Genomic DNA, 18,486 nt, shown 5'->3' on the forward strand with positions numbered 1-18,486 from the left:
ATGCTTCGCATCAACTCAGGTTCCCTCGCTGGATGGTGGTATCATTTTGCCTAATTATGTAGCTTATTTGAGCGAAGTTTATATTAAAACTGGTGTCAGTATAATTCTAACGAGGCAATCTTTTGAATGAATCAAACTTGTGTTTTATCTTCATAGCGCCTTTAAGGACGGTGCTGTTGCGCTAGTAAGTGAACTCCGGCCATTTACTCTGAAACGCTACGTGTCTTTAAGGGTTGTTTGCTTCCGTTGGTATTCCAAAAACCTTATACAGAGAACTCACACTAAGACGAAATCTAAAGGACAATGACAGTTTTTCGTCTTATCAGAAAGGAGTTCATGTATTGAGAAGTACTCCCAAATAAAGAATCGGCAACACGCCCTGGAGCATGAAGATATCTTGCTTCAAGAAGGTGAATGAAGTTAACTTAAAATTGACAAAAAAATAAAAAAATACTAATTCAACTGCGCTCAGTGATAAAAGACTGTATTCAAGGGCTCTTGCCTGGTTTTACCCACTCCAAGCGGCCACGGAGAGCCTACACCCCCTACCTCAAGAAAGAGCGCAGCACAGACAGAGAGGAAACTCCTCGCTTTGTATACAGTTACGCGGTGGCGCTCGTGACGCGAACTGACGCGAACACACATGCTCACGCTGATAAACCGCATTGGCCAGGAAAGCTGCTACGTTCAGAAAGAGTGAACCACTGCCTATGGTGGTAAAACGAAGGTGGACACGCCAAGCACCACCCACTCTGTGTGCGGGAAATAACAAATCTCTGTAATTTAGCGAGTTGGTTGTCGGCAGATAGACAGCGCTGGCATATTTTCGGGCTCAAAAAAGGCGCTAAGTAGTAAGGGATCGTGCCCGTTTCCTACATTTGGGAGGCCTGCGAAAACGAATCGTACACTTGGCCACCCTCTGAGCTGAGGTGAGGGCGATGTTTCTCGCCGTAATTATTCAGGCTTGTGACCATTTATTTTTATTGGTAAGTACTGCCTGTTTGTAAACTATTCGAGATTAGCACAGTGTTCAGCGGAAGTTGCCTCTGGGATCTTGAGAACATGCTCCCGAAAGTGCTTGCTTTACCTTGTTAGAGCGTCACGAAATACCAATTCCCCTGACCACGACGCTGCACTTCAAAACAAATTTCAACGCCAGGTCGTAACAAATAATATCTGAGGTTATCACGCATGAATCTTTTTGGTTGGCCTAAAGACGCCGTCCCCAGATTTCCGTGGTGAGAACTCAACAATTATCTCAACTATTGAGAGCCGGAACCCTGTCAACAAAGTCTGTTGGATTTGAACGCTGGTATATCCCAGATCAGTGCCCATATTGGCGCTGACCGGCATGTGGCGCCGAATGGGGGAGACTGCAAATGGGTACATTGGGTGATTGTACGCTTTATCGGGGTTTACAACGACCTCGAGTGGACTTACGTTACGCTTCCAAGCCTAATGTGGTAATGTGTTCACCGCACGTCGATGTACTTTGTGTTATAAAATTTGGAAGGTCGTTAGGCTGAACCGCCAGGTGTCCTCAACCGTCATTAGGCTAAACCGTCAGGAGGTCAGGTGGACTAACAACATACCAGCTCAGTGTATACGCTAGTGAAGAAGACAGCAGCAGTAAGGAGCTCACAGCTGATTATCAAGTGCGTTTTCTGCAAGGTCCCCAAGACTGTACAAAATTTTCTCGCTCAAATTGAAGGAATTCGCCAAAGCATAGAAAGGCTATCAGAATATTTTTATGTTGTCGATAATGTTCTTGGTCTGGTTGCATGTTTCTCGGAGGAACGGTTCTTCAAGGTAAATGCACGCTGAACAAACCCCCGTTATACAATTGGCTGGTTATTTCCTGAGCAATCACTTTGTTTAAATGGTTCATCGACGCTTGTGCTTTTCCTGTGGATTAGTTCAGGGGCGGTATTTTCGTGTTTTGTCCCTTTTGTGTCCCTTTCAAAAGCGTCCCTTTTGAGCGAGCCTTGATTGGCTAAAAGCAAACAACCGGATGTGACGTAACGCAAACGCGGCGGACCTACTGCGTTTGACCGTGGCTTCTTCGAACAGGCGATTTGAATTTTAAATAGACCGTTTTTGAAAGCCGAGTATCGCGTTGTTGTTGGTTCGCCGGCGGAACAAGCGGTCGAGAGGCAATTTAGACACGCTCGATATGCCCCTAGAAGCATTCCGCCAGCATTTCCGCTTCTCAAAGAGGACCGTGCACTGCAGTGGCTGTGCAACGAGCTCCGGGACGAACTTGGTCGGCGGACGCGCGGGCTCAGCGTGGACGAGCAATTGTTATGCGCCCTTCGTTTCTTCGCTACCGGTCACTTTCGGTCAGCGGTCGGTTACGAAGGAAGGAAATCACTGTCGCAGCGCTCCGTGAGCCTGTGCATCTACTCCGCCGCCATTACACAGTGAAATAAACTATCGTCTGCGATCTAGCTAACGGTTGGCAGGTGCTATGGAATAAACGATCGTCTGCGAGCTTGATAGCTGTCCAGCAGACGGCAAAAAAATTACACAAGCACTCGGCATGACATTTATAATATTTTATTGGTGCTTTACGCATACACATACCAGCCTAACGTTCTTAGACTTCACGCGCAACAGGTAAGTCAAGAAACGAAAATCACCCACCCCCCATTACACATTTTTCACTCGTAGAGCACCACGAAAATGTCAACGACGTAACGCACCATTGCAGGTTCTTGAAACAGCCCCCGTCAGCATGCCGCAAGAGCATCGATGCCAAAATACGTAACGGGAGGGTTATCTTGATACACGGGCATTGTCACCGACCCCAAAACGGAGTCCAAGGGCAAAAAACTGAGCAGCCGCAGCATTGTTCAGGAAACTTCACTGGAAACTTCACTGTCACAGGAAACAGCTGGCTGCAGCTGGTAGTTTCGTCCCCTTGCGGTGAAAATTTTCAACGTCGTATAAAAAAAAATCTCACCCCGTTTATATTTTCAAAATACGTTCCAATAAACACATAAAAGATTGTCTGCGATGGTTTTAGTTATTTAAAATGCTTTTTCAAGAACAGTGGCGGTATTATCAAAGGCCCACTGCTTAACCGGAAGTACGTCACGATGAAAGGGACGCGAAAGGGACGTTTTCAAGAGGGACAGTTACGAAAATACCGCCCCAAATAAAAGTTGCGCCAAAGCGGCTTTATTTCAAGGCTTTTATTTCTTCGTTCTACAAGTGACAGTATGGTGTACTTGTATTTTTTTCAAACAGTGTGTTTGCGCGAAAACGGTATTTGTTCCATAACCGTTGTCAATCATTCCTTCATTATTTGAAACTGATTTGTCATCACATCGCAATCTCCCTTGGGCTCTTTTTAATGTCATTAGGTCGTGGGTTTCTGATACCTATCAATTTTAGCCGCAAGTTCTAAGAAATGAAGGAAGATCCCACTAACGCGTGAGAATTGAAGTGTAGCGAAGCTGTACGCGGCCTTCACGACCATCAGGATGGTTTAAGTCCACGATTGCAGCCGATTTGCTCATTTTTCGCTGCCGCAACGGCCCTTACGCCATCATTGTTGCTGCGCGTGTGAGCTTCCTTCCTTTATTGAAAGTGATAATAATTGGACATTACCTCGGAGGGGCGTACGCTGTCCCGTGGTAACTCGTTGCGAGGAAGTGTTGCCGATATTACAGCGAAAGCTGGATTTCATTTCGCCAATCTTGGTTAATCCCACAAGTGGGTATGCTTGGCTTGACAAACGCACGCCGGGGATGCCGGGCGGTCGTTGCAAGGCACGCGCACACGAGCGCTCGATATTTTCGTGGGTTTTTTTTAACTGCTGCGCAGTCGCTGCAATCTTGGCCAATCCTCCAATTGGGTATGCTTAGCTTGCATCTCGAAAAACAAACTGCGCGCAAATTAACTGGAACAAGAACACATGAAGACGGCACAAGCGCGTGCGCCGTCTTCATGTGTTCTTGTCCCAGTTAATTTGTGCGCAGTTTGTTTTTCAAAATGCATCATTACCAACTCGCCCAACTCTCAACCCTTTTATGCTTAGCTTGAAAAACGTGCGCCACGGATGCTGGGTGACAGTCGCAAGGCACGCACACACGAGCGATCGGCATTTGCTTGGTTTTTAATTACCGGGCGGCCGCCGAAATCTTTGCTCCACCAATCTCCCTAAGTGGGCATGCTTGGTTTGCCAACGGGCGCCAGGGATTCTAATCGGTCGTCTCGAGGCACGCACACAGGAGTCTTCGGCAGCTTTTGGGATGTTTAACTGCCGGGCGGTCGCCGCGAGGCACTGCTTACGTGCCTGCTCTCGGCATTTTGTCGGTATTTTGAACTGCGGACACGAAAATGTATGACCTGCTAAACAGCTTCGCCGTTAAAATTTCTATGATTTGCCAGTTGAATACACACGCCACTGGTGTTCGGACATTTGTTTTTCTTTTTTACGCTAGAAAATCTTTTTTTATTAGAAGCTCTGGGCACTGAAGTAGGTTTGGTGAAAACATTAGTTTATATTTTGTTTGCTTGGAAAATTTTCTGCAGCTTTCTCCAGGTGAAACTATGCCGCTTTCCTCATTCTGTCCTACTTTTAAGACAGATTAACAATTCACACGACTTATTTTAGGGAATCTAAAAGAAGTACTTCCAGGAGAGAGCACTCTCTTGAAGCAGTGCTATTGAAGTTAAATTTTGCTGATTGATTTGGTATGTTTTGTTGCCTATGCAAAAAAAAAAGTAAATTTTTGAGTCCCGCTACGGGATTAGAAACCTATTCTTCTGGCCCTAATCAATCATCTAATATACAGGCAGGGATTCTGATTTACGAAAGACGTACTCGCAAGTTTCAATCCACATGTCCTGCTGTCCTTAGCCACTAAATAAACAATTGGTTCCCCAGCAGTACACTTGTTTCCGTTTATTTCATGGCAGAATTGATGACGCACGTCACAAGAAACAATGCAGACATTTTCCGAAGCGTCTTTTGAGGGTGGCTTAAGACATGCAGGTTACTGGTATTCAGAGCATAGCAGTAATCTAGCGCCCTAATTTGAAGGAAGAGATGGGAAGCCCAGCTGCTTACCGTGTTATTTTGCTCGCAATTGTTTTTCTAATGGTTGAGAGTAACCAGGAAAAAGGCAAGTAGAATATTGATTTCTTACTTAAGAAAACCACTGAAGGTACACATCGCGTATGCTATTTCAGCTTTGGATAAGTACAAGATGCGACTCCAGCCTGCATATCTAGTACTTGTTAGGGTGACCACTCCTGTTCGGCAAAATTTTTTGCGTTGTAATTTTAATTGCTGTTTTTATTGACAGGAGCGAAAATAATGTATCGCATTGCCATGTAGCCCCATATTATGCCTTTGAAAAACCACTTGAATTTTTTTTGATGATTGTACTTAGCATTGAGAGTTCACTTGATGATATTTTCCAAACGTCTATTGACCACCATAGGAACAAAAAAAATTGCGTTTAAATTTACCTTCTTCGTGGTAGGGGTCCAATTCAAGCTTTGACGAATCCTTGAGATTAGGCGCCACGAAACCTACCAGCTGTTTCAGAACGCTAAAACAGCGCTTCTGAATTATCCGTAGATTGAAGCTAGACGCTGGTGCTTCCTCCATGTGACCCCCAAAAATGTCTTCTTTGAGCTTCTTCGTTTCTATTTTCGGGAAGAGGGGTCAACATACGCATGCAGGTGAGTATGTGGGGCTTTTCGGGCCGAATGCGAACAATATATACCGATATCAGTACGGTCGTCGCACAGGCTAGTCTTGCCAAACGCAACTTTCCGTATTTGCTGATGGGATACACGCGCCGGCGATCCCCGCATGTGAATATACGAAAAATATAACTAATATTTTGGAACTATCTGTTCGCATATGGCGGTAATTCACACGGCGATATTTTGTTGCAAGGTAAGTGTACGCCTGCTACTTCCGGTTCGACGGTAAACGGTAAGCAAACGCGTTGATATCTCACTACCCTCCTGTGAACACGTTTAAAGTGTACCAATCCACGCGTATTTACAAATTAAATCCGCAAAGGTGAGATAACAGAACATTTGGCAGTTAAAAATATCACTGGTTTTGACATAAAGCTGATTGACCTGATTGGGGTAACTCGATCTCGGCCCGACACATTAAATGATTGGCTTGTACCCAGAAGACAACGGAATTTCGCTTCCACACCACAGAACTCACGTCACGCTTCATAAAAGTTTAGTCCATATAAACATCCTCGCGGAGGTGAAGGATTTTATTCGAAATCCAAGGTTACTTGGCCGAGCGACTCGAATGTTTCTGATAGTCATTTCCCTTGATTGGTGTGATTGGCCCAATATTCCCTTTATTGTGTAACATAGGCCACTCGCCTTCAGGGATCATCCGGAGTTCTTTTTGTCAATAATATAGTAATTTATCGCCAAATTCCCTGTAATGCCTGCCGCCAGTGCTTATAATTTACCGTTGATTGGATAACTTTCAGAACTTCCGATGGAGAATATAACCTACTATATCTTAAGTAAATTTTATGGCTTTTACGGCACCAGCTATCGAGTGCGAAACACTTCCTTGAATAGTAAAAGCATGGTTGAATTTGATACTTTGAAAGCATCTTTGTATTCCCTTCAAATATCACCGATTATCGCGACTTGGAGCTCTGATATTATTACCAATAATAATATTTGTTAATATTATTGAACACAGGTACAATAGTTCCACCCTAAAACACGATATGTAAAGTTTCCCTAATTTTTGCATTTATATCTGCTTAACAATTGTAGCGAACGAGCAAATCTACAAAGCATGCGTAATGCTTAGTTGGTATTTTTGCACGTCCTTAGACAGAAAGAAGGCTTACACTATCGCGTTGTCAAAAAATGCAAGTACATCTCACGCTTTTGTATAGGAGAACATTGAAGAAAATAGGAACTTTATTATGTGGTATATTTAGTTACTCCTCCAAATGAGCACAGGAATGGCCCTATAGTTAATATTCTTCTGAACTTTATTGTGTCATTTTTTGAAATTTCTAAATTTGGAATATTCTTTTAACTTTTTCACACTTCCCTGGAACGTAAATGCTCATATCTCTACAATGTGAATGGTATATACGAGACACCCATCGCTGCCGAAGTACTTACAAAAACAGGCTTCTCTCAACTAATCTCTATAGAGAAAGCCGAGCGTAAATGGAGAAAAAGCTAGATAACACGGCAGGGAAAAATTACTATTTTTGCTTTATTCGATGACAAGAATTAGCCTTTTTTATTGGCATAGGCGAAGATACGCCGTATGCCTGTTTTTCTCCTATTTTCTCATCGGTGTCTTTTATATGATTCCGTAGGTAAACCTCACAAATGCCAACATCCCGAAAGACACGTGAGGTTCCTGGCACGACGCGACACTTTTTGTCATCCAAAACTAACGATGCCAAGGTTTCTGGACAAAAAGCGGAAATGCGTATGCAAGAAGGGATACATACGCAACGCATGGGACAAATGCATCACTAAAGAGGAGTGTAAGAGCTGTGACCCGGAACTAAAACTGGATTTTAACCCGTGTGGCTCGGCGTGCAACATAACCTGCAACAGACCTATCCCACTACGCTGCCGAAATAAGCCGTGTGTGGTTGGATGCACCTGCCCTCCTGGCTATGTGAGGTAGGTGGACATTGTAATAACAAAATTACACCATCTTCCCGTGGGGAACCATGATGAGGATTCGAAGCATCATGGGGGTTCCGTGTGGTTATATTGTGTTGCCGTTATGTTGAGTCATCTGGTGTTTAGTAGCGCCAGAGGGAATTCCGCGTCCGGGTCCACACCGGTGGCAAAGGCACGCAAGTACTGTTGTGTTACGGTGAGTAGGCGGTGGTTCTCAAGTCGCAAAACTCATACATCATGTTCTTGCCGAGGTTGTCGTCTCTGTGGTCGAATCGGTAGTCTCCGTCAGCGTTGGTGAGGTAAAGGTTGTTGACGTTGGCGCACCGGCTGAGAGCAACGTCAAAGCCCTCCTCTTCGCAGCTTTTTCTTCTTGTCCTTTTCCTTCTTCAGCGGTTTCCCTACGGGAAGGTGACGACGGTGGTTGAACGCGAAGCTGCCTCGTGATGGATTCTTTGGTTGGCCAATCCCTAGGGTCATTTTGACACAATCATCATCAGAGGCACTGGGGACGGGGCACGAACAAGTGACATGCCTCCGAGCAAGAGGTACTTCGCCTCTAAGCGTTGGTGAGGTAAAGGTTGTTGACGGTGGTGTTGTTGACGACGGCCATGCATTTTCTGCTATCAACTTTATTTTCACATCACCTATCATAATGAACGGGTAATTTAAGGCGCAAACATGTCAAAAGGTGTTCCAGGAAGCTGAAAAATTTTCCCTTATCACCAGTGGGACGCCTATAAACTGCGGTCATTTTACGTTCTATTGTACGCATTGTTATGCGCTCGATAGCTTCAGCAATTAGAGAAGTCCCTGCAACCAAAGTAAAACTTAGCTTATCATTTACGAACATTGCGACGACACCGCCTCTTTGTTTTTCTTAATAGATACTGAACAAGGTCCCCACTGGAAAATGGAGTGAAGTCACGCCTGGAAAACCAGGTTTCAGTGAAGAAGAGAGCCTAAATTGAGTGTCAGTCGAAGACAGAAGGTGTAACTCGTGAACTGTGTTTTTTCCGCTTTTTGGAACAATCTGAAGTGCCGAAAAAACTTTTAAACCAAAACATTGTCCGCTCAGGCGCTGAAAACTGTAATATGCGCCACTTTCATCCCTGCGTTTTATGAAAAAACCGCTACTGTTACCATGACGCTATCATTGAAAACGCCAGTGAAGGCACCCATGTGATTTTGAGAGGTTACGCTGGGATGTAATTTGTATAATTTGTGCAATTTCGTCCTTCCGAGTCACAAACCTCCCTGTTTGTTGCACACACAAGCTTCCATTACTCTTCAAACAGCTTTTTGTGGGCAGCGCCGAGTCGTTTTTTGTTCGTTTGCGTTAGGTATTCGTAAACGTGGCCTTGGTGATCAGAGAAGAAGCCGAGTTTTCTGCACGTCAGTTTTTTCCTCCTAACCTTCGCAAGTACATCATCGCGTCTACCCCTACGCACAAACAGAGCAACGATGTTCTGTACATCGCGTTTTCATGTCGGGACCCAGTGAAAAGCGTCACAGTCATTTTTGAACACCTGCATGAACTGTTTCACAGATTTTTTTACCAGTACCACCGCATCATCCCTATTCTCTAGCTCGCCGTGTTGGATACCCCTTAGTTTTAAGATATTCGGCCTGTGATGCTGCACCAGTTCTTCTGTCTTCGTGAGCCTTTCATTCTCAGCCTTCGGGGTGCTATTATGCCGGAGTAGTGCTTTCATCTCTTCCCTTAACTGTGCAAAATCTTTTCTAGACTCGATAGCTCGTGTCTGGATCAGTCACTTTTGTCGATGAATATTTTGCCTTGTTTGGGCTGACTGTCGGAGCTGCTGTCGACCACGGCAAAGTAGGATGAACGCTGTAAAGCCGCTCCAGTTATTGCTGACGTTAGGTCGTCTAAGCTGCTTCCGCGTAGTGTGCCGTCATCACCCCGATCAGCAGCCGGATAAAATTAGCCGCGACCTATATTGCAGGTAAGGAGTGAAACAACGCCGTCAGACCCTGTACACAACAAGCGATCCTATGTTGGTGGCTTGTTGTAACGCGAGAACGACGAGCTGTACGACGCACACTCTACGGCACCTGCTCCGGAGAGCCTTCACCTTTAGCCAGTTAGTGAACTTCAAGGGTAGAGGAACAAAAACTGCGCGTCTGCTTTGGGAAGCTCGTTAGACGCCGACAGTGGGCATGTGGGTAGCCACGTTGAAGCGTAAAAACAGAAGGTCCACCTCACCCAGCGGAAGCGCCAACCTGTGGCGGCCACACTGTTCTTCCAGATGCTTCAAAACTGGTGCCAGTGCATTTACCTCCGTTTTGGTTTGCATGTTTTGGCCCAAAACTGGCAAGAAAAAATTGATGCAGCTTGCACTAGTGGTGCAAGGCTAAGGATGTAGCAGAGCTGGCGACCCCGCTCCCTTCTTTGGAGATCTGGCTGTTGCTCTTCTCATTTATTTCCAAACTTGCTACTGAAAGTTCTTCATAATTGGCAGGTCCGGATCATTTTGTCCGCACTCTTGCGCATCTCTCCCGATGCGGACCGCATTAGCACGCACTAGAACCCGACAACCGGCTTCGCAAGCTCGGCGTCTGTAGCGGTAACTTGTCAACTGCAGCGTGAACTCGGCGTCTGTAGCGCCAACTCGGCGCCCGTTCCCCTCCTTCAGGAGCATAGAGTTTCATACTAATATACACTAGAGAGAAATCTGGCGCCACTGTCTAGGGGAGCCGCGCTCCAGTGAGCGTTCCGTCATGTACCGGGCAAGCACGTTCTATGCTTGTCCTTGGCATGGCTCACGAACAGGCTGAAAAGTTGCCTCTGGCTGCAAAAATGCAACAATATCACTGCAGAAGATTAATCGATTTTGTTTTGTTATTTTAAAATTAAACCTCCTGAAAGATGTATTTTTCAGGGAATATATAGAAGCTTCATGGAAGATGAACAAAAATGATGTTACCAGTTGTTATGGATTTCGGCTTCAAGACGAAATAGAAGCCATGTGGCTAACCAAGCCAAGGAGGCGAGGAACGTCGCTAGCTGCAATGGCGCTGCCCACGGCGGCTCGCGAATGCAGCTCCGGATTTCCCTGTAGTATATATTAGTATGAAACTCTATGTTCAGGAGCGGACGCACGAGAACTGGCGAGAACAGCACGCGAGAGGCCCCGCCACGAACGCAATTTCATAGAAGCCGCTTTCAAGACGCGATAGACCAAGCTCAGCTTCCGACCACAGGAAGCGTTTATTCTTCGGTTCTCCCAGTTTGGTTTCGTGGGGCGGCGGCATTTAACATCCTTTAGGGGTGCCTAATTTCGCCGGTTAGGTTATCTCTTTTTCTTTCGTTTGTTATTTATTACTGGCATCCCAAGGCAATGGGTATATTTGCCTTCCCGCATCGTAATGAGGGAGCCTGATAAGGCGAGATGAAATGGTTTTTGCACTCTATGGGCGCCTCAAATCGTTGTTGTTTTTTCGCTTCAAACTTAACCCATTTGGCTGTAATACCTGTGAAATTTCCTATTTAACTTTCCTTCCTCGCACGTTTAGCGCACTGCGTGCCAACACAATCTTTTTTTTCTGTCCAGTTCGCTGCACATGTAATTGTTATCCGACGCCGCAACCCATACCTCTCGGGCGTTCCGGGTGGCCGAGTGGTCAGGTTGCGGGTTTCATAGCAAAAGGTCGCGGGTTCGACTCCCGGGACCTCCCTAATCATATTCATAATTGCGGGTTCGACTAACCGGGACCTCCCTAAGCCTCCTAGCTACTTTCCCTCACTTTTTGAGTGTTTTTATGGCGACTGAAGGATACCGCTCACCTAAACAGCTTCCCAATTACCATTGTACAGCTTTGTATGAAAGCGCATTGACCAAAGAAGGATAGAGAAAAGAGTGCAGAAGAAAACACCCAGACAGATGCTTTTTCGACTTTTGCTTGTGCGCTGTTTATGCTATGTGGTGGACATTGTTATTATGGCCTGGTCAAAATTTGCATCAACTTTTATCTGCCTGCGAGTGCTCTGTCGAGGCTATGTTTCCAGTAAAACAGAAGGTATGAAATGTTAAGACAGCCTGTTGTGAATGTTGCAATCTTCGTATAAAAAGTCACACACCAATAATGTTACAGCCTAAAAGAATGCCTGACTAAAGTTGTGATGGAAACAAAAACTTGCTTGAACAAAGGTAAAACACAAAGCCATTTTGAATATGCCTACTTAGAATACAAAGTGCTCCTACGACCCCTTTTTCCTTTCGGTATGCCCTCGTTGGTGTCAAAATGATCGGAACAAAAACACAGTAAATTACTGAGCAGTTTCAGTGCGCCACGAGATTGTTATTAAGCACGCGCTGCTTTGGTTATATTGAGTACACGGCGATTTAGAATACGTCTCGGTCCTTCTGTAAGGGTTTTCTAGCGTAAGATACAGTGGCCGAGGTTGAGCGGTTTCGCGTGTGTCGTGAACGGCCGTTCAGCGCAAGCGCAAGGAGCATTGAATTGGTTTGGATCGGATCGGATTGAATTGGCTTGGATTGGATTGGTTTGGATTGAATTTGGATTGGATTGAATTAGATTAAATTGGATTGAAATCCAATTCAATAGGAGTACGGGTGTGTAGAGAATTGTGTCTGCACATTTGCCGGTCTGCGGATTCCAGAGGAGTGACGTCATAGCCGCGGCAGACGCACTGCCGCCAAGCGCGTGCCTAGCTCTGCGCCGCCGTAGCGCAGTAGCCAAGTTTGACGCTACGCTGGAGCCGCTTGATAGCCGTTTCGCGTGGCTCCCGGAGAGCCGTTCTGCGCATGCTCGAGGAGCAGTGACTGCACTGGACTGGACTGGACTGGACTGGACCGGAATGGACTGGACTAAACTGGATTGAATTGGATTAGATTGGAAATGGTTTAAGCTAGAGTAAGCATGATAACGAGCTAATCCTCTGCAACCAGGAAACCTAAATTAACCAGCTGAACCTTAGCTTACGCTAAGCAACTGCCACTTTTTTTACTACAAAGCCCTTGGCGAACGTATCTGGGGTGAGCCGCGTCACAGTTGTAACCGAGTGAACGATGGTAAGACCGAATAGTGAAAGAAAGCAAAGGAGGAGGGGGCACGCAATTGTAAGGGGAGCACGTTTCTCTGTGGTGGCGGAACGCTCTCCGAAAGTGTGCGGTGGGGGAGGAGAGGCCGTATGATGTAAAAAGGAGAGTGTCCCGAAATCGTGAACAAATGGCGGTTCACCGTGGCGCCACGAGCGCCCTCTGAAAGTGTGTGTTGCGGGAGGAGGAGACAGCATGCTATGCCCGCACGTGACGCTCCTCTGCGCGACGCTGGCGAAAACGTGCGCGCGGGGTAGGGGGGGGGTATAGAGGGAGGGGCGTACCGGTGAAGATGGCATAGGTCAGCGTACTCACTCGTGAGTACACTCATTTGTACTCATTTCTACTCAAACTCACGAGTGAGTACACTTATTTGTACTCATTTGTACTCAAACTCACGAGTGAGTACGATGATGAGTCATCACACACCCAGAAAAAAAAATTCCCGCGCCTTCCCGCGAGGGGAACACGAGTAAATGCAGAGCATTGGGGCCTCAGTGCTGATTGAAGGCAGTGTTGCTTCCATCGCTTCTTCCGTGATGCTGGAGTAGCAGACACGAGTAAACGTGGGCACGAGCGTCAACCAAGGAAGGAAGGAGCAACGCAGTGACTGAAACACGAGCGACCGCTAGCCGCTATGTTTGCAGCGCGCGCAGTAGAGGGAGAGCAGTACGGGGGGGGGGGGGGGGGAGAGCGCGCATGCGCAAGCAGCGCGCGCCCTTCCACGCACCACCGCACTCCTATGACGCACCTGTTACGCCGAGACCGCGACGGAGTGAACGGGCTGACTACGACGCATACGCGCGCCAGCTGCTGTTGAGAGAGAGGAGGGAAGGAGAGGCGCACCTGCTTCGGACGCTAAACTGTTGACACCGTCTTACGCAGGAACAAGCGAGGCTAAGAAACGCTCTGCATTTCAAAAACAGTGAGTACGATGACGAGTGAGTACAAGGGTAAGGCCACTACTCGTGAGAACAGTACTCATGAGTACACTACTGATGAGTATGAGTACTCATGAGTACAGTATTCATGAGTATGAGCACTCGTGAGTTTGAGTACTCATGAGTATGAGTACTCATGAGTACACAGTACTCATGAGTACACAGTACTCATGAGTATACAGCACTCATGAGTACACAGCACTCATGAGTACAATACTCATGAATACTGTTTTTCCGAGTGCTTGCACTCTTGAGTATATATGCACTCCTGTGTACAGTAGTGCAAGCAGTAGTGCAAGCAAGAAAACGGACGACAAAAGCTGCCACCCGAAGACATGCAGAAAAACGCAGTTTACGGCCACGGCCGCTCCGACAAGCCCCGAGCTCCCCTGAGCCCGACCCGGCCTGAGAACAAGAGGAGACGCCAGACGCAACGCAAGTGCTTACGTTCCGTTTCGCTTTCTCACATGTACTTGCCTTCGCGCAGTAAGTCACCCCACGACAGTGCACCGCGTCAGACGTTTTCCTCCTCTGTCCTTATTTATTTGTAACGTGTGTTTTTCTAACCAATTAAACAATTTATTTTTTCTACTTAGTCTTTCATTCGAGCTAAGACCTAGCTAACAGTGCAGATAACTTGATTATTCGTGAGTAATACAAATTGAGTACTTATGAGTACAGATGGAGTACTCATGAGTGAAGAATGAGTAGTACTCATGAGTGCAGAATGAGTAGAACTCATGAGTAGTACTCATGAGCAGTAGTACTCATTGAGTACTCATATGAGTACAGATTGAGTACTCATGAGTACAGAGTGAGTACTCATGAGTACATATTCAGTACTCATGAGTACAGATTGAGTACGAATACTCGTGAGGACAAATGAATTTGAGTACAAGTGAGTACGATTACAAATGAGTATTTGATGAGTGAGTACGAGTGATTTTGTGAACAGACGAACTTTTTGAGTCTGAGTTTGATTGAGTACAGCGTGAATGAAAAAAAAGTGTGATTGAGTTTGAGTGAGTTCTTTCTGTTTTGCCGACCTATGGACGATGGTGCGCGTTCTCTGCCTAAGACGACGGTCGCGCTCCCTTCCTGAGACGCACTTCGCGCCGCTCATCATCGCTGCCGTCAAGAGAACCCACGATTGAGTGCTGCCTCTGCGCACTGCTGCTGCGTCGAAATATCGCATTAGGGAGCATCGTAATTGCCAGCCAATTTTCCATACTGAAATAGATATACCTCTTCGTTAAGCCGCATTATTTATTCCAAGTGCTGGACTAAATTGATCCAATTAAATATGAAGTTGCTTTGATTTTATTAGCTCCTCACTTCCTAATGAAACATGGTATAGCCGTAGAGGGGACTTCCGCTGGGTGGCAAGAAATTTAGCTGGTACGAATGGTATGCATACTGATTACTCCGCAGAAACTCTATGCAGAATACCTGGATATCATCGCTCCATAACGCCACTGTTGTAAAACCATTTTGTTTTAGAGTTCTGCTGAGAATGCTGCCTTAATCGTAAACTATTCAGTAGAATCATGGTGTGACAATTTTACTAATGCGAACTTCGAGACGACTTCCTTTTTTGAAGAGCGACATTCTGATCCCATTAATTCAGAATCAGGAAAAGCTCACCATCTCTACAGCGAGAATTAAGATTACTCGCGACGATAGTGAAGCGCGTGAAATCAAGAATGCGCCCTAACTGCTCTTGCTTCTCCGTGATTTTTTTAGTTTCCAACTAAGAAAATTTCCTACTAAGCACGATACAACCACCTATCACACCAAATCGCCTCAACCACGAATGTTGGGTTCAAAGACGCCCTTCCTACATCGATTTAAGAAATATTGCAGCGTACAAGAGCACATAAAATCATGATAAGGGCTCCTGTGTTCTCGACATAGATACGGCGATTTCAACGATAAGTAACGGCGTCAAGTAACAGAGGCAAAACAATCGAGAAAGAGAACAATGGTGTTCTTTTGTGTTCCTTTACAGGGAACCGGGACGTAATAAAAGAGGGTGCGTCGCAGCAAACGTTTGTCCACCTAGGTGTCCTAAGCACTCAACGTTTCATCCATGCCCATCTACATGCCAACCAAGGTGCCAGCATCGACATCCAGTCGACTGTGTACATAAGTGCCGCACTGGTGACTGCGTCTGCGAGCCCGGATACGCAAAGCTTCAACGATACTTCAAGGAAGTTTGCGTGGCAAAAGACCAGTGTCCTCACCGCAATGATATCCCGGCAGGACCCTATCAAGAAAAGAATAAAACCTTGCCAGGACCCTTTCAAGAAAAGAATAGAACCCCGTCATACCCCTTCCAAGAAAAGAATAAACCTACAAACAACGATTTTCCTCTATAAAAAAAGGTGACCTGTATTTGTTTTTTTTTTCGCAGTGTAGTGTTAAAAACCATTGCCCCCCGTTACAGAGGCGCAGACCCTGCAGCCATGCGCGAGTTGTGATGCTGCAAATCAATTAAAAATATCCACGCACTCCGGAAGATGCATACCGTGTTTGAGCTTTTGAAGCTACGGTAATACCCAAAAAAAAAAAACTAGTTGCTGCTAGTTGATAGAGCCGCATTGACGACAGCAACAACCAGGTAAGTTACCCTTTTGCACAGGGACATTGCATTCGTACTGGAAGGTCTCCTTGGCAAAAAAGCCGCCAACAGCGCCGAAGCCGCTGTCGCATGCATAAATAGCAATACGATTTTCGTAAGTATTTCTTCTCTGGAGAGTTACTATCAAATACATGGGTATTTACAAGCGATGGTGCAATGCCGACACGCCAATTCTGTACTCATGAGATGTCCCTGTTCACACCTATTCTCATCAGTGCATGAGTGATCCCGCATTACATCAGACTATTCTCTGCTCTTTTTTAGCGTTCGTCTCCCATATCTTTGTACATTTGCTGTTAGCCTTATAATCATTCGTTGTGTGTACAGTTATTATATGTCTTTGTTTTTATTAGTCTTCCCCTAGTTTTTTCGAAGCTAGAAAGTTGTTCCTAACACTAAAGCTGCACACAGTAACGCTATCCTCTTGAACAGCCGGAATGTTTATTTTGTACTGTGCTAGGGCAAAATACATGCGGAGTCTTTTGCAAACTGCAGTTGTGTAGCCCCGTCCCCCCAGTTTTTATCATTCTTTTAAAGGGGCAATGAAAACCAAATGCTAGTTTGGTTCATACGAAAGAGTTCTCTTCTAGAATACCACTGGCAAACGTGTAACGCAAACCTCGCTAAAATTAGCTATATAATTGTGAAAAAAAGATGGCCATGAGACCCGCTAGCTCATTTCCTGCACTATAAAATATGACGTCTTGTGGGCTTCCGAACGATTGGCATAGGCCGGCAAAATAAAACGCAAGTTACGCACGGCTTATAATCCGCTGATATATATTATTGCGCTTAAATGTAATGCATATTCCTTTTGTAGAAGCATGAATGGTGGAGTAAATAAAAGATGTCACGAACTCGCACGTAAACATAGAAGTGCCGCTGCGTACTGCGCGCACAATTACGGCTTTCGCTGCAATCCGGAACGCGCGTTCAGCTTACACTGGCAAACTGGGATACGCGACAGTGTCTTCTGTGACTTTGTTTGATGAGCATGCCGAAGTTTTGCTGAAGCGATTATTATGAATCTTAACAAAAATAGCCAAGTACAAATCCCGTCAAAAAGAAAGTGTGTGCTAACAATGGTCCTTGGCAGTATCGTAGTTCCATAGTGGAGGACTGACAGTAAAGAAGCAGTTTCGCCATCCGCTGGAGCCCTAGTCAACATACTTATACTCTTTTAAGATACCTGACTTTGTACGCCCATGATAACGTCACAAAACACAGGATTCAGATGGCCAGTGTAACTTTTGGCTTAAAATGTGTAATTTCTCAATGCCTAAAGCACCGTTTGTTCCGGGTCAAGTGCTTGGTCACACTGAAGAACCTAATCATTCAAATAAAACCGACCAGATTTAGGGGAAATCCCCAAGGTGGAGTAAGTTTCTGTAAAGAAAAGTTTGACATCCACCTAAATGCAGCCATACGGCTACAAAGGAAAGCTATACAGCTTTCTCGGAAACTTCGCAGTTGAAGAAAAATTCGTCCTGGTCCAGGATCCAGGATCCTGGACCAGGACGAATTTTTCTTGTATGCTGTATGTATGCCAATGTATGTATACATACATATACATATATACATACATATACATGTATACATACATATACATACATACAATGTATGTATGTATGCCAAAATGTATGCCAATCAACCAACGGTGACAGCACGTGATTTTGTAATTTCTCACAGTTTTTTTTAGTGTATAAATAGCGTGATTCAGAAAAATTCACCGCATCACAGAAAAGCAAACTTAAAGTCATGCAAAATTCAAAGAAATAATTTTCAGCACTCCCCAAAAAAGACGCACTTGTGAACCTTTCTTTTCGGCTTCATACACTGAAGGATTGGTCGGCGCTTGCTTGCAGGCGTGCTTCGAGGAAGACATAAAGCAAATAATCTTTGTGGGACTGCTCAAGAAAGCATCTGTCTGCTTCGGCCGTCCTGCCACCTCTGCCGCTTGGCGTAGCGCTCTTGACATGTCAGGGGACCTGGCCTTGGATTCTTGCCGTGCTATGCCTTATTTTGCCGAAGAGTAACTTGACCACAGGGTATGCTTTATTTCGCTGTAGAGTAACTTAACCGTGGGGCTTGTTTTATTTCTCCGTAAAAAAACTTAACCACCTGAATCCCGTGCCTTCCGTTTTCTCTACGTAAGCTG

The 18,486-nt window shown here is 45.5% G+C and overlaps 1 protein-coding gene across 1 annotated transcript; it reads left to right on the top strand.

The window, feature by feature from the left end:
- Nucleotides 1-4,974: 4,974 nt before the first annotated feature.
- Nucleotides 4,975-16,080, top strand: LOC144142466 (uncharacterized). Its single transcript, XM_077674009.1, has 3 exons — nucleotides 4,975-5,132; nucleotides 7,347-7,662; nucleotides 15,696-16,080. Exons 1-3 carry the CDS (start codon nucleotides 5,057-5,059, stop codon nucleotides 16,063-16,065), a joined length of 762 nt encoding a protein of 253 aa, XP_077530135.1. The 5' UTR covers nucleotides 4,975-5,056; the 3' UTR covers nucleotides 16,066-16,080.
- Nucleotides 16,081-18,486: the final 2,406 nt, after the last annotated feature.

The sequence above is a fragment of the Haemaphysalis longicornis genome, unplaced genomic scaffold (assembly GCF_048455015.1).
Source record: "Haemaphysalis longicornis isolate Haplotype H1 unplaced genomic scaffold, Haemaphysalis longicornis Haplotype H1 scaffold_6, whole genome shotgun sequence".
NCBI lineage: Eukaryota > Metazoa > Arthropoda > Arachnida > Ixodida > Ixodidae > Haemaphysalis > Haemaphysalis longicornis.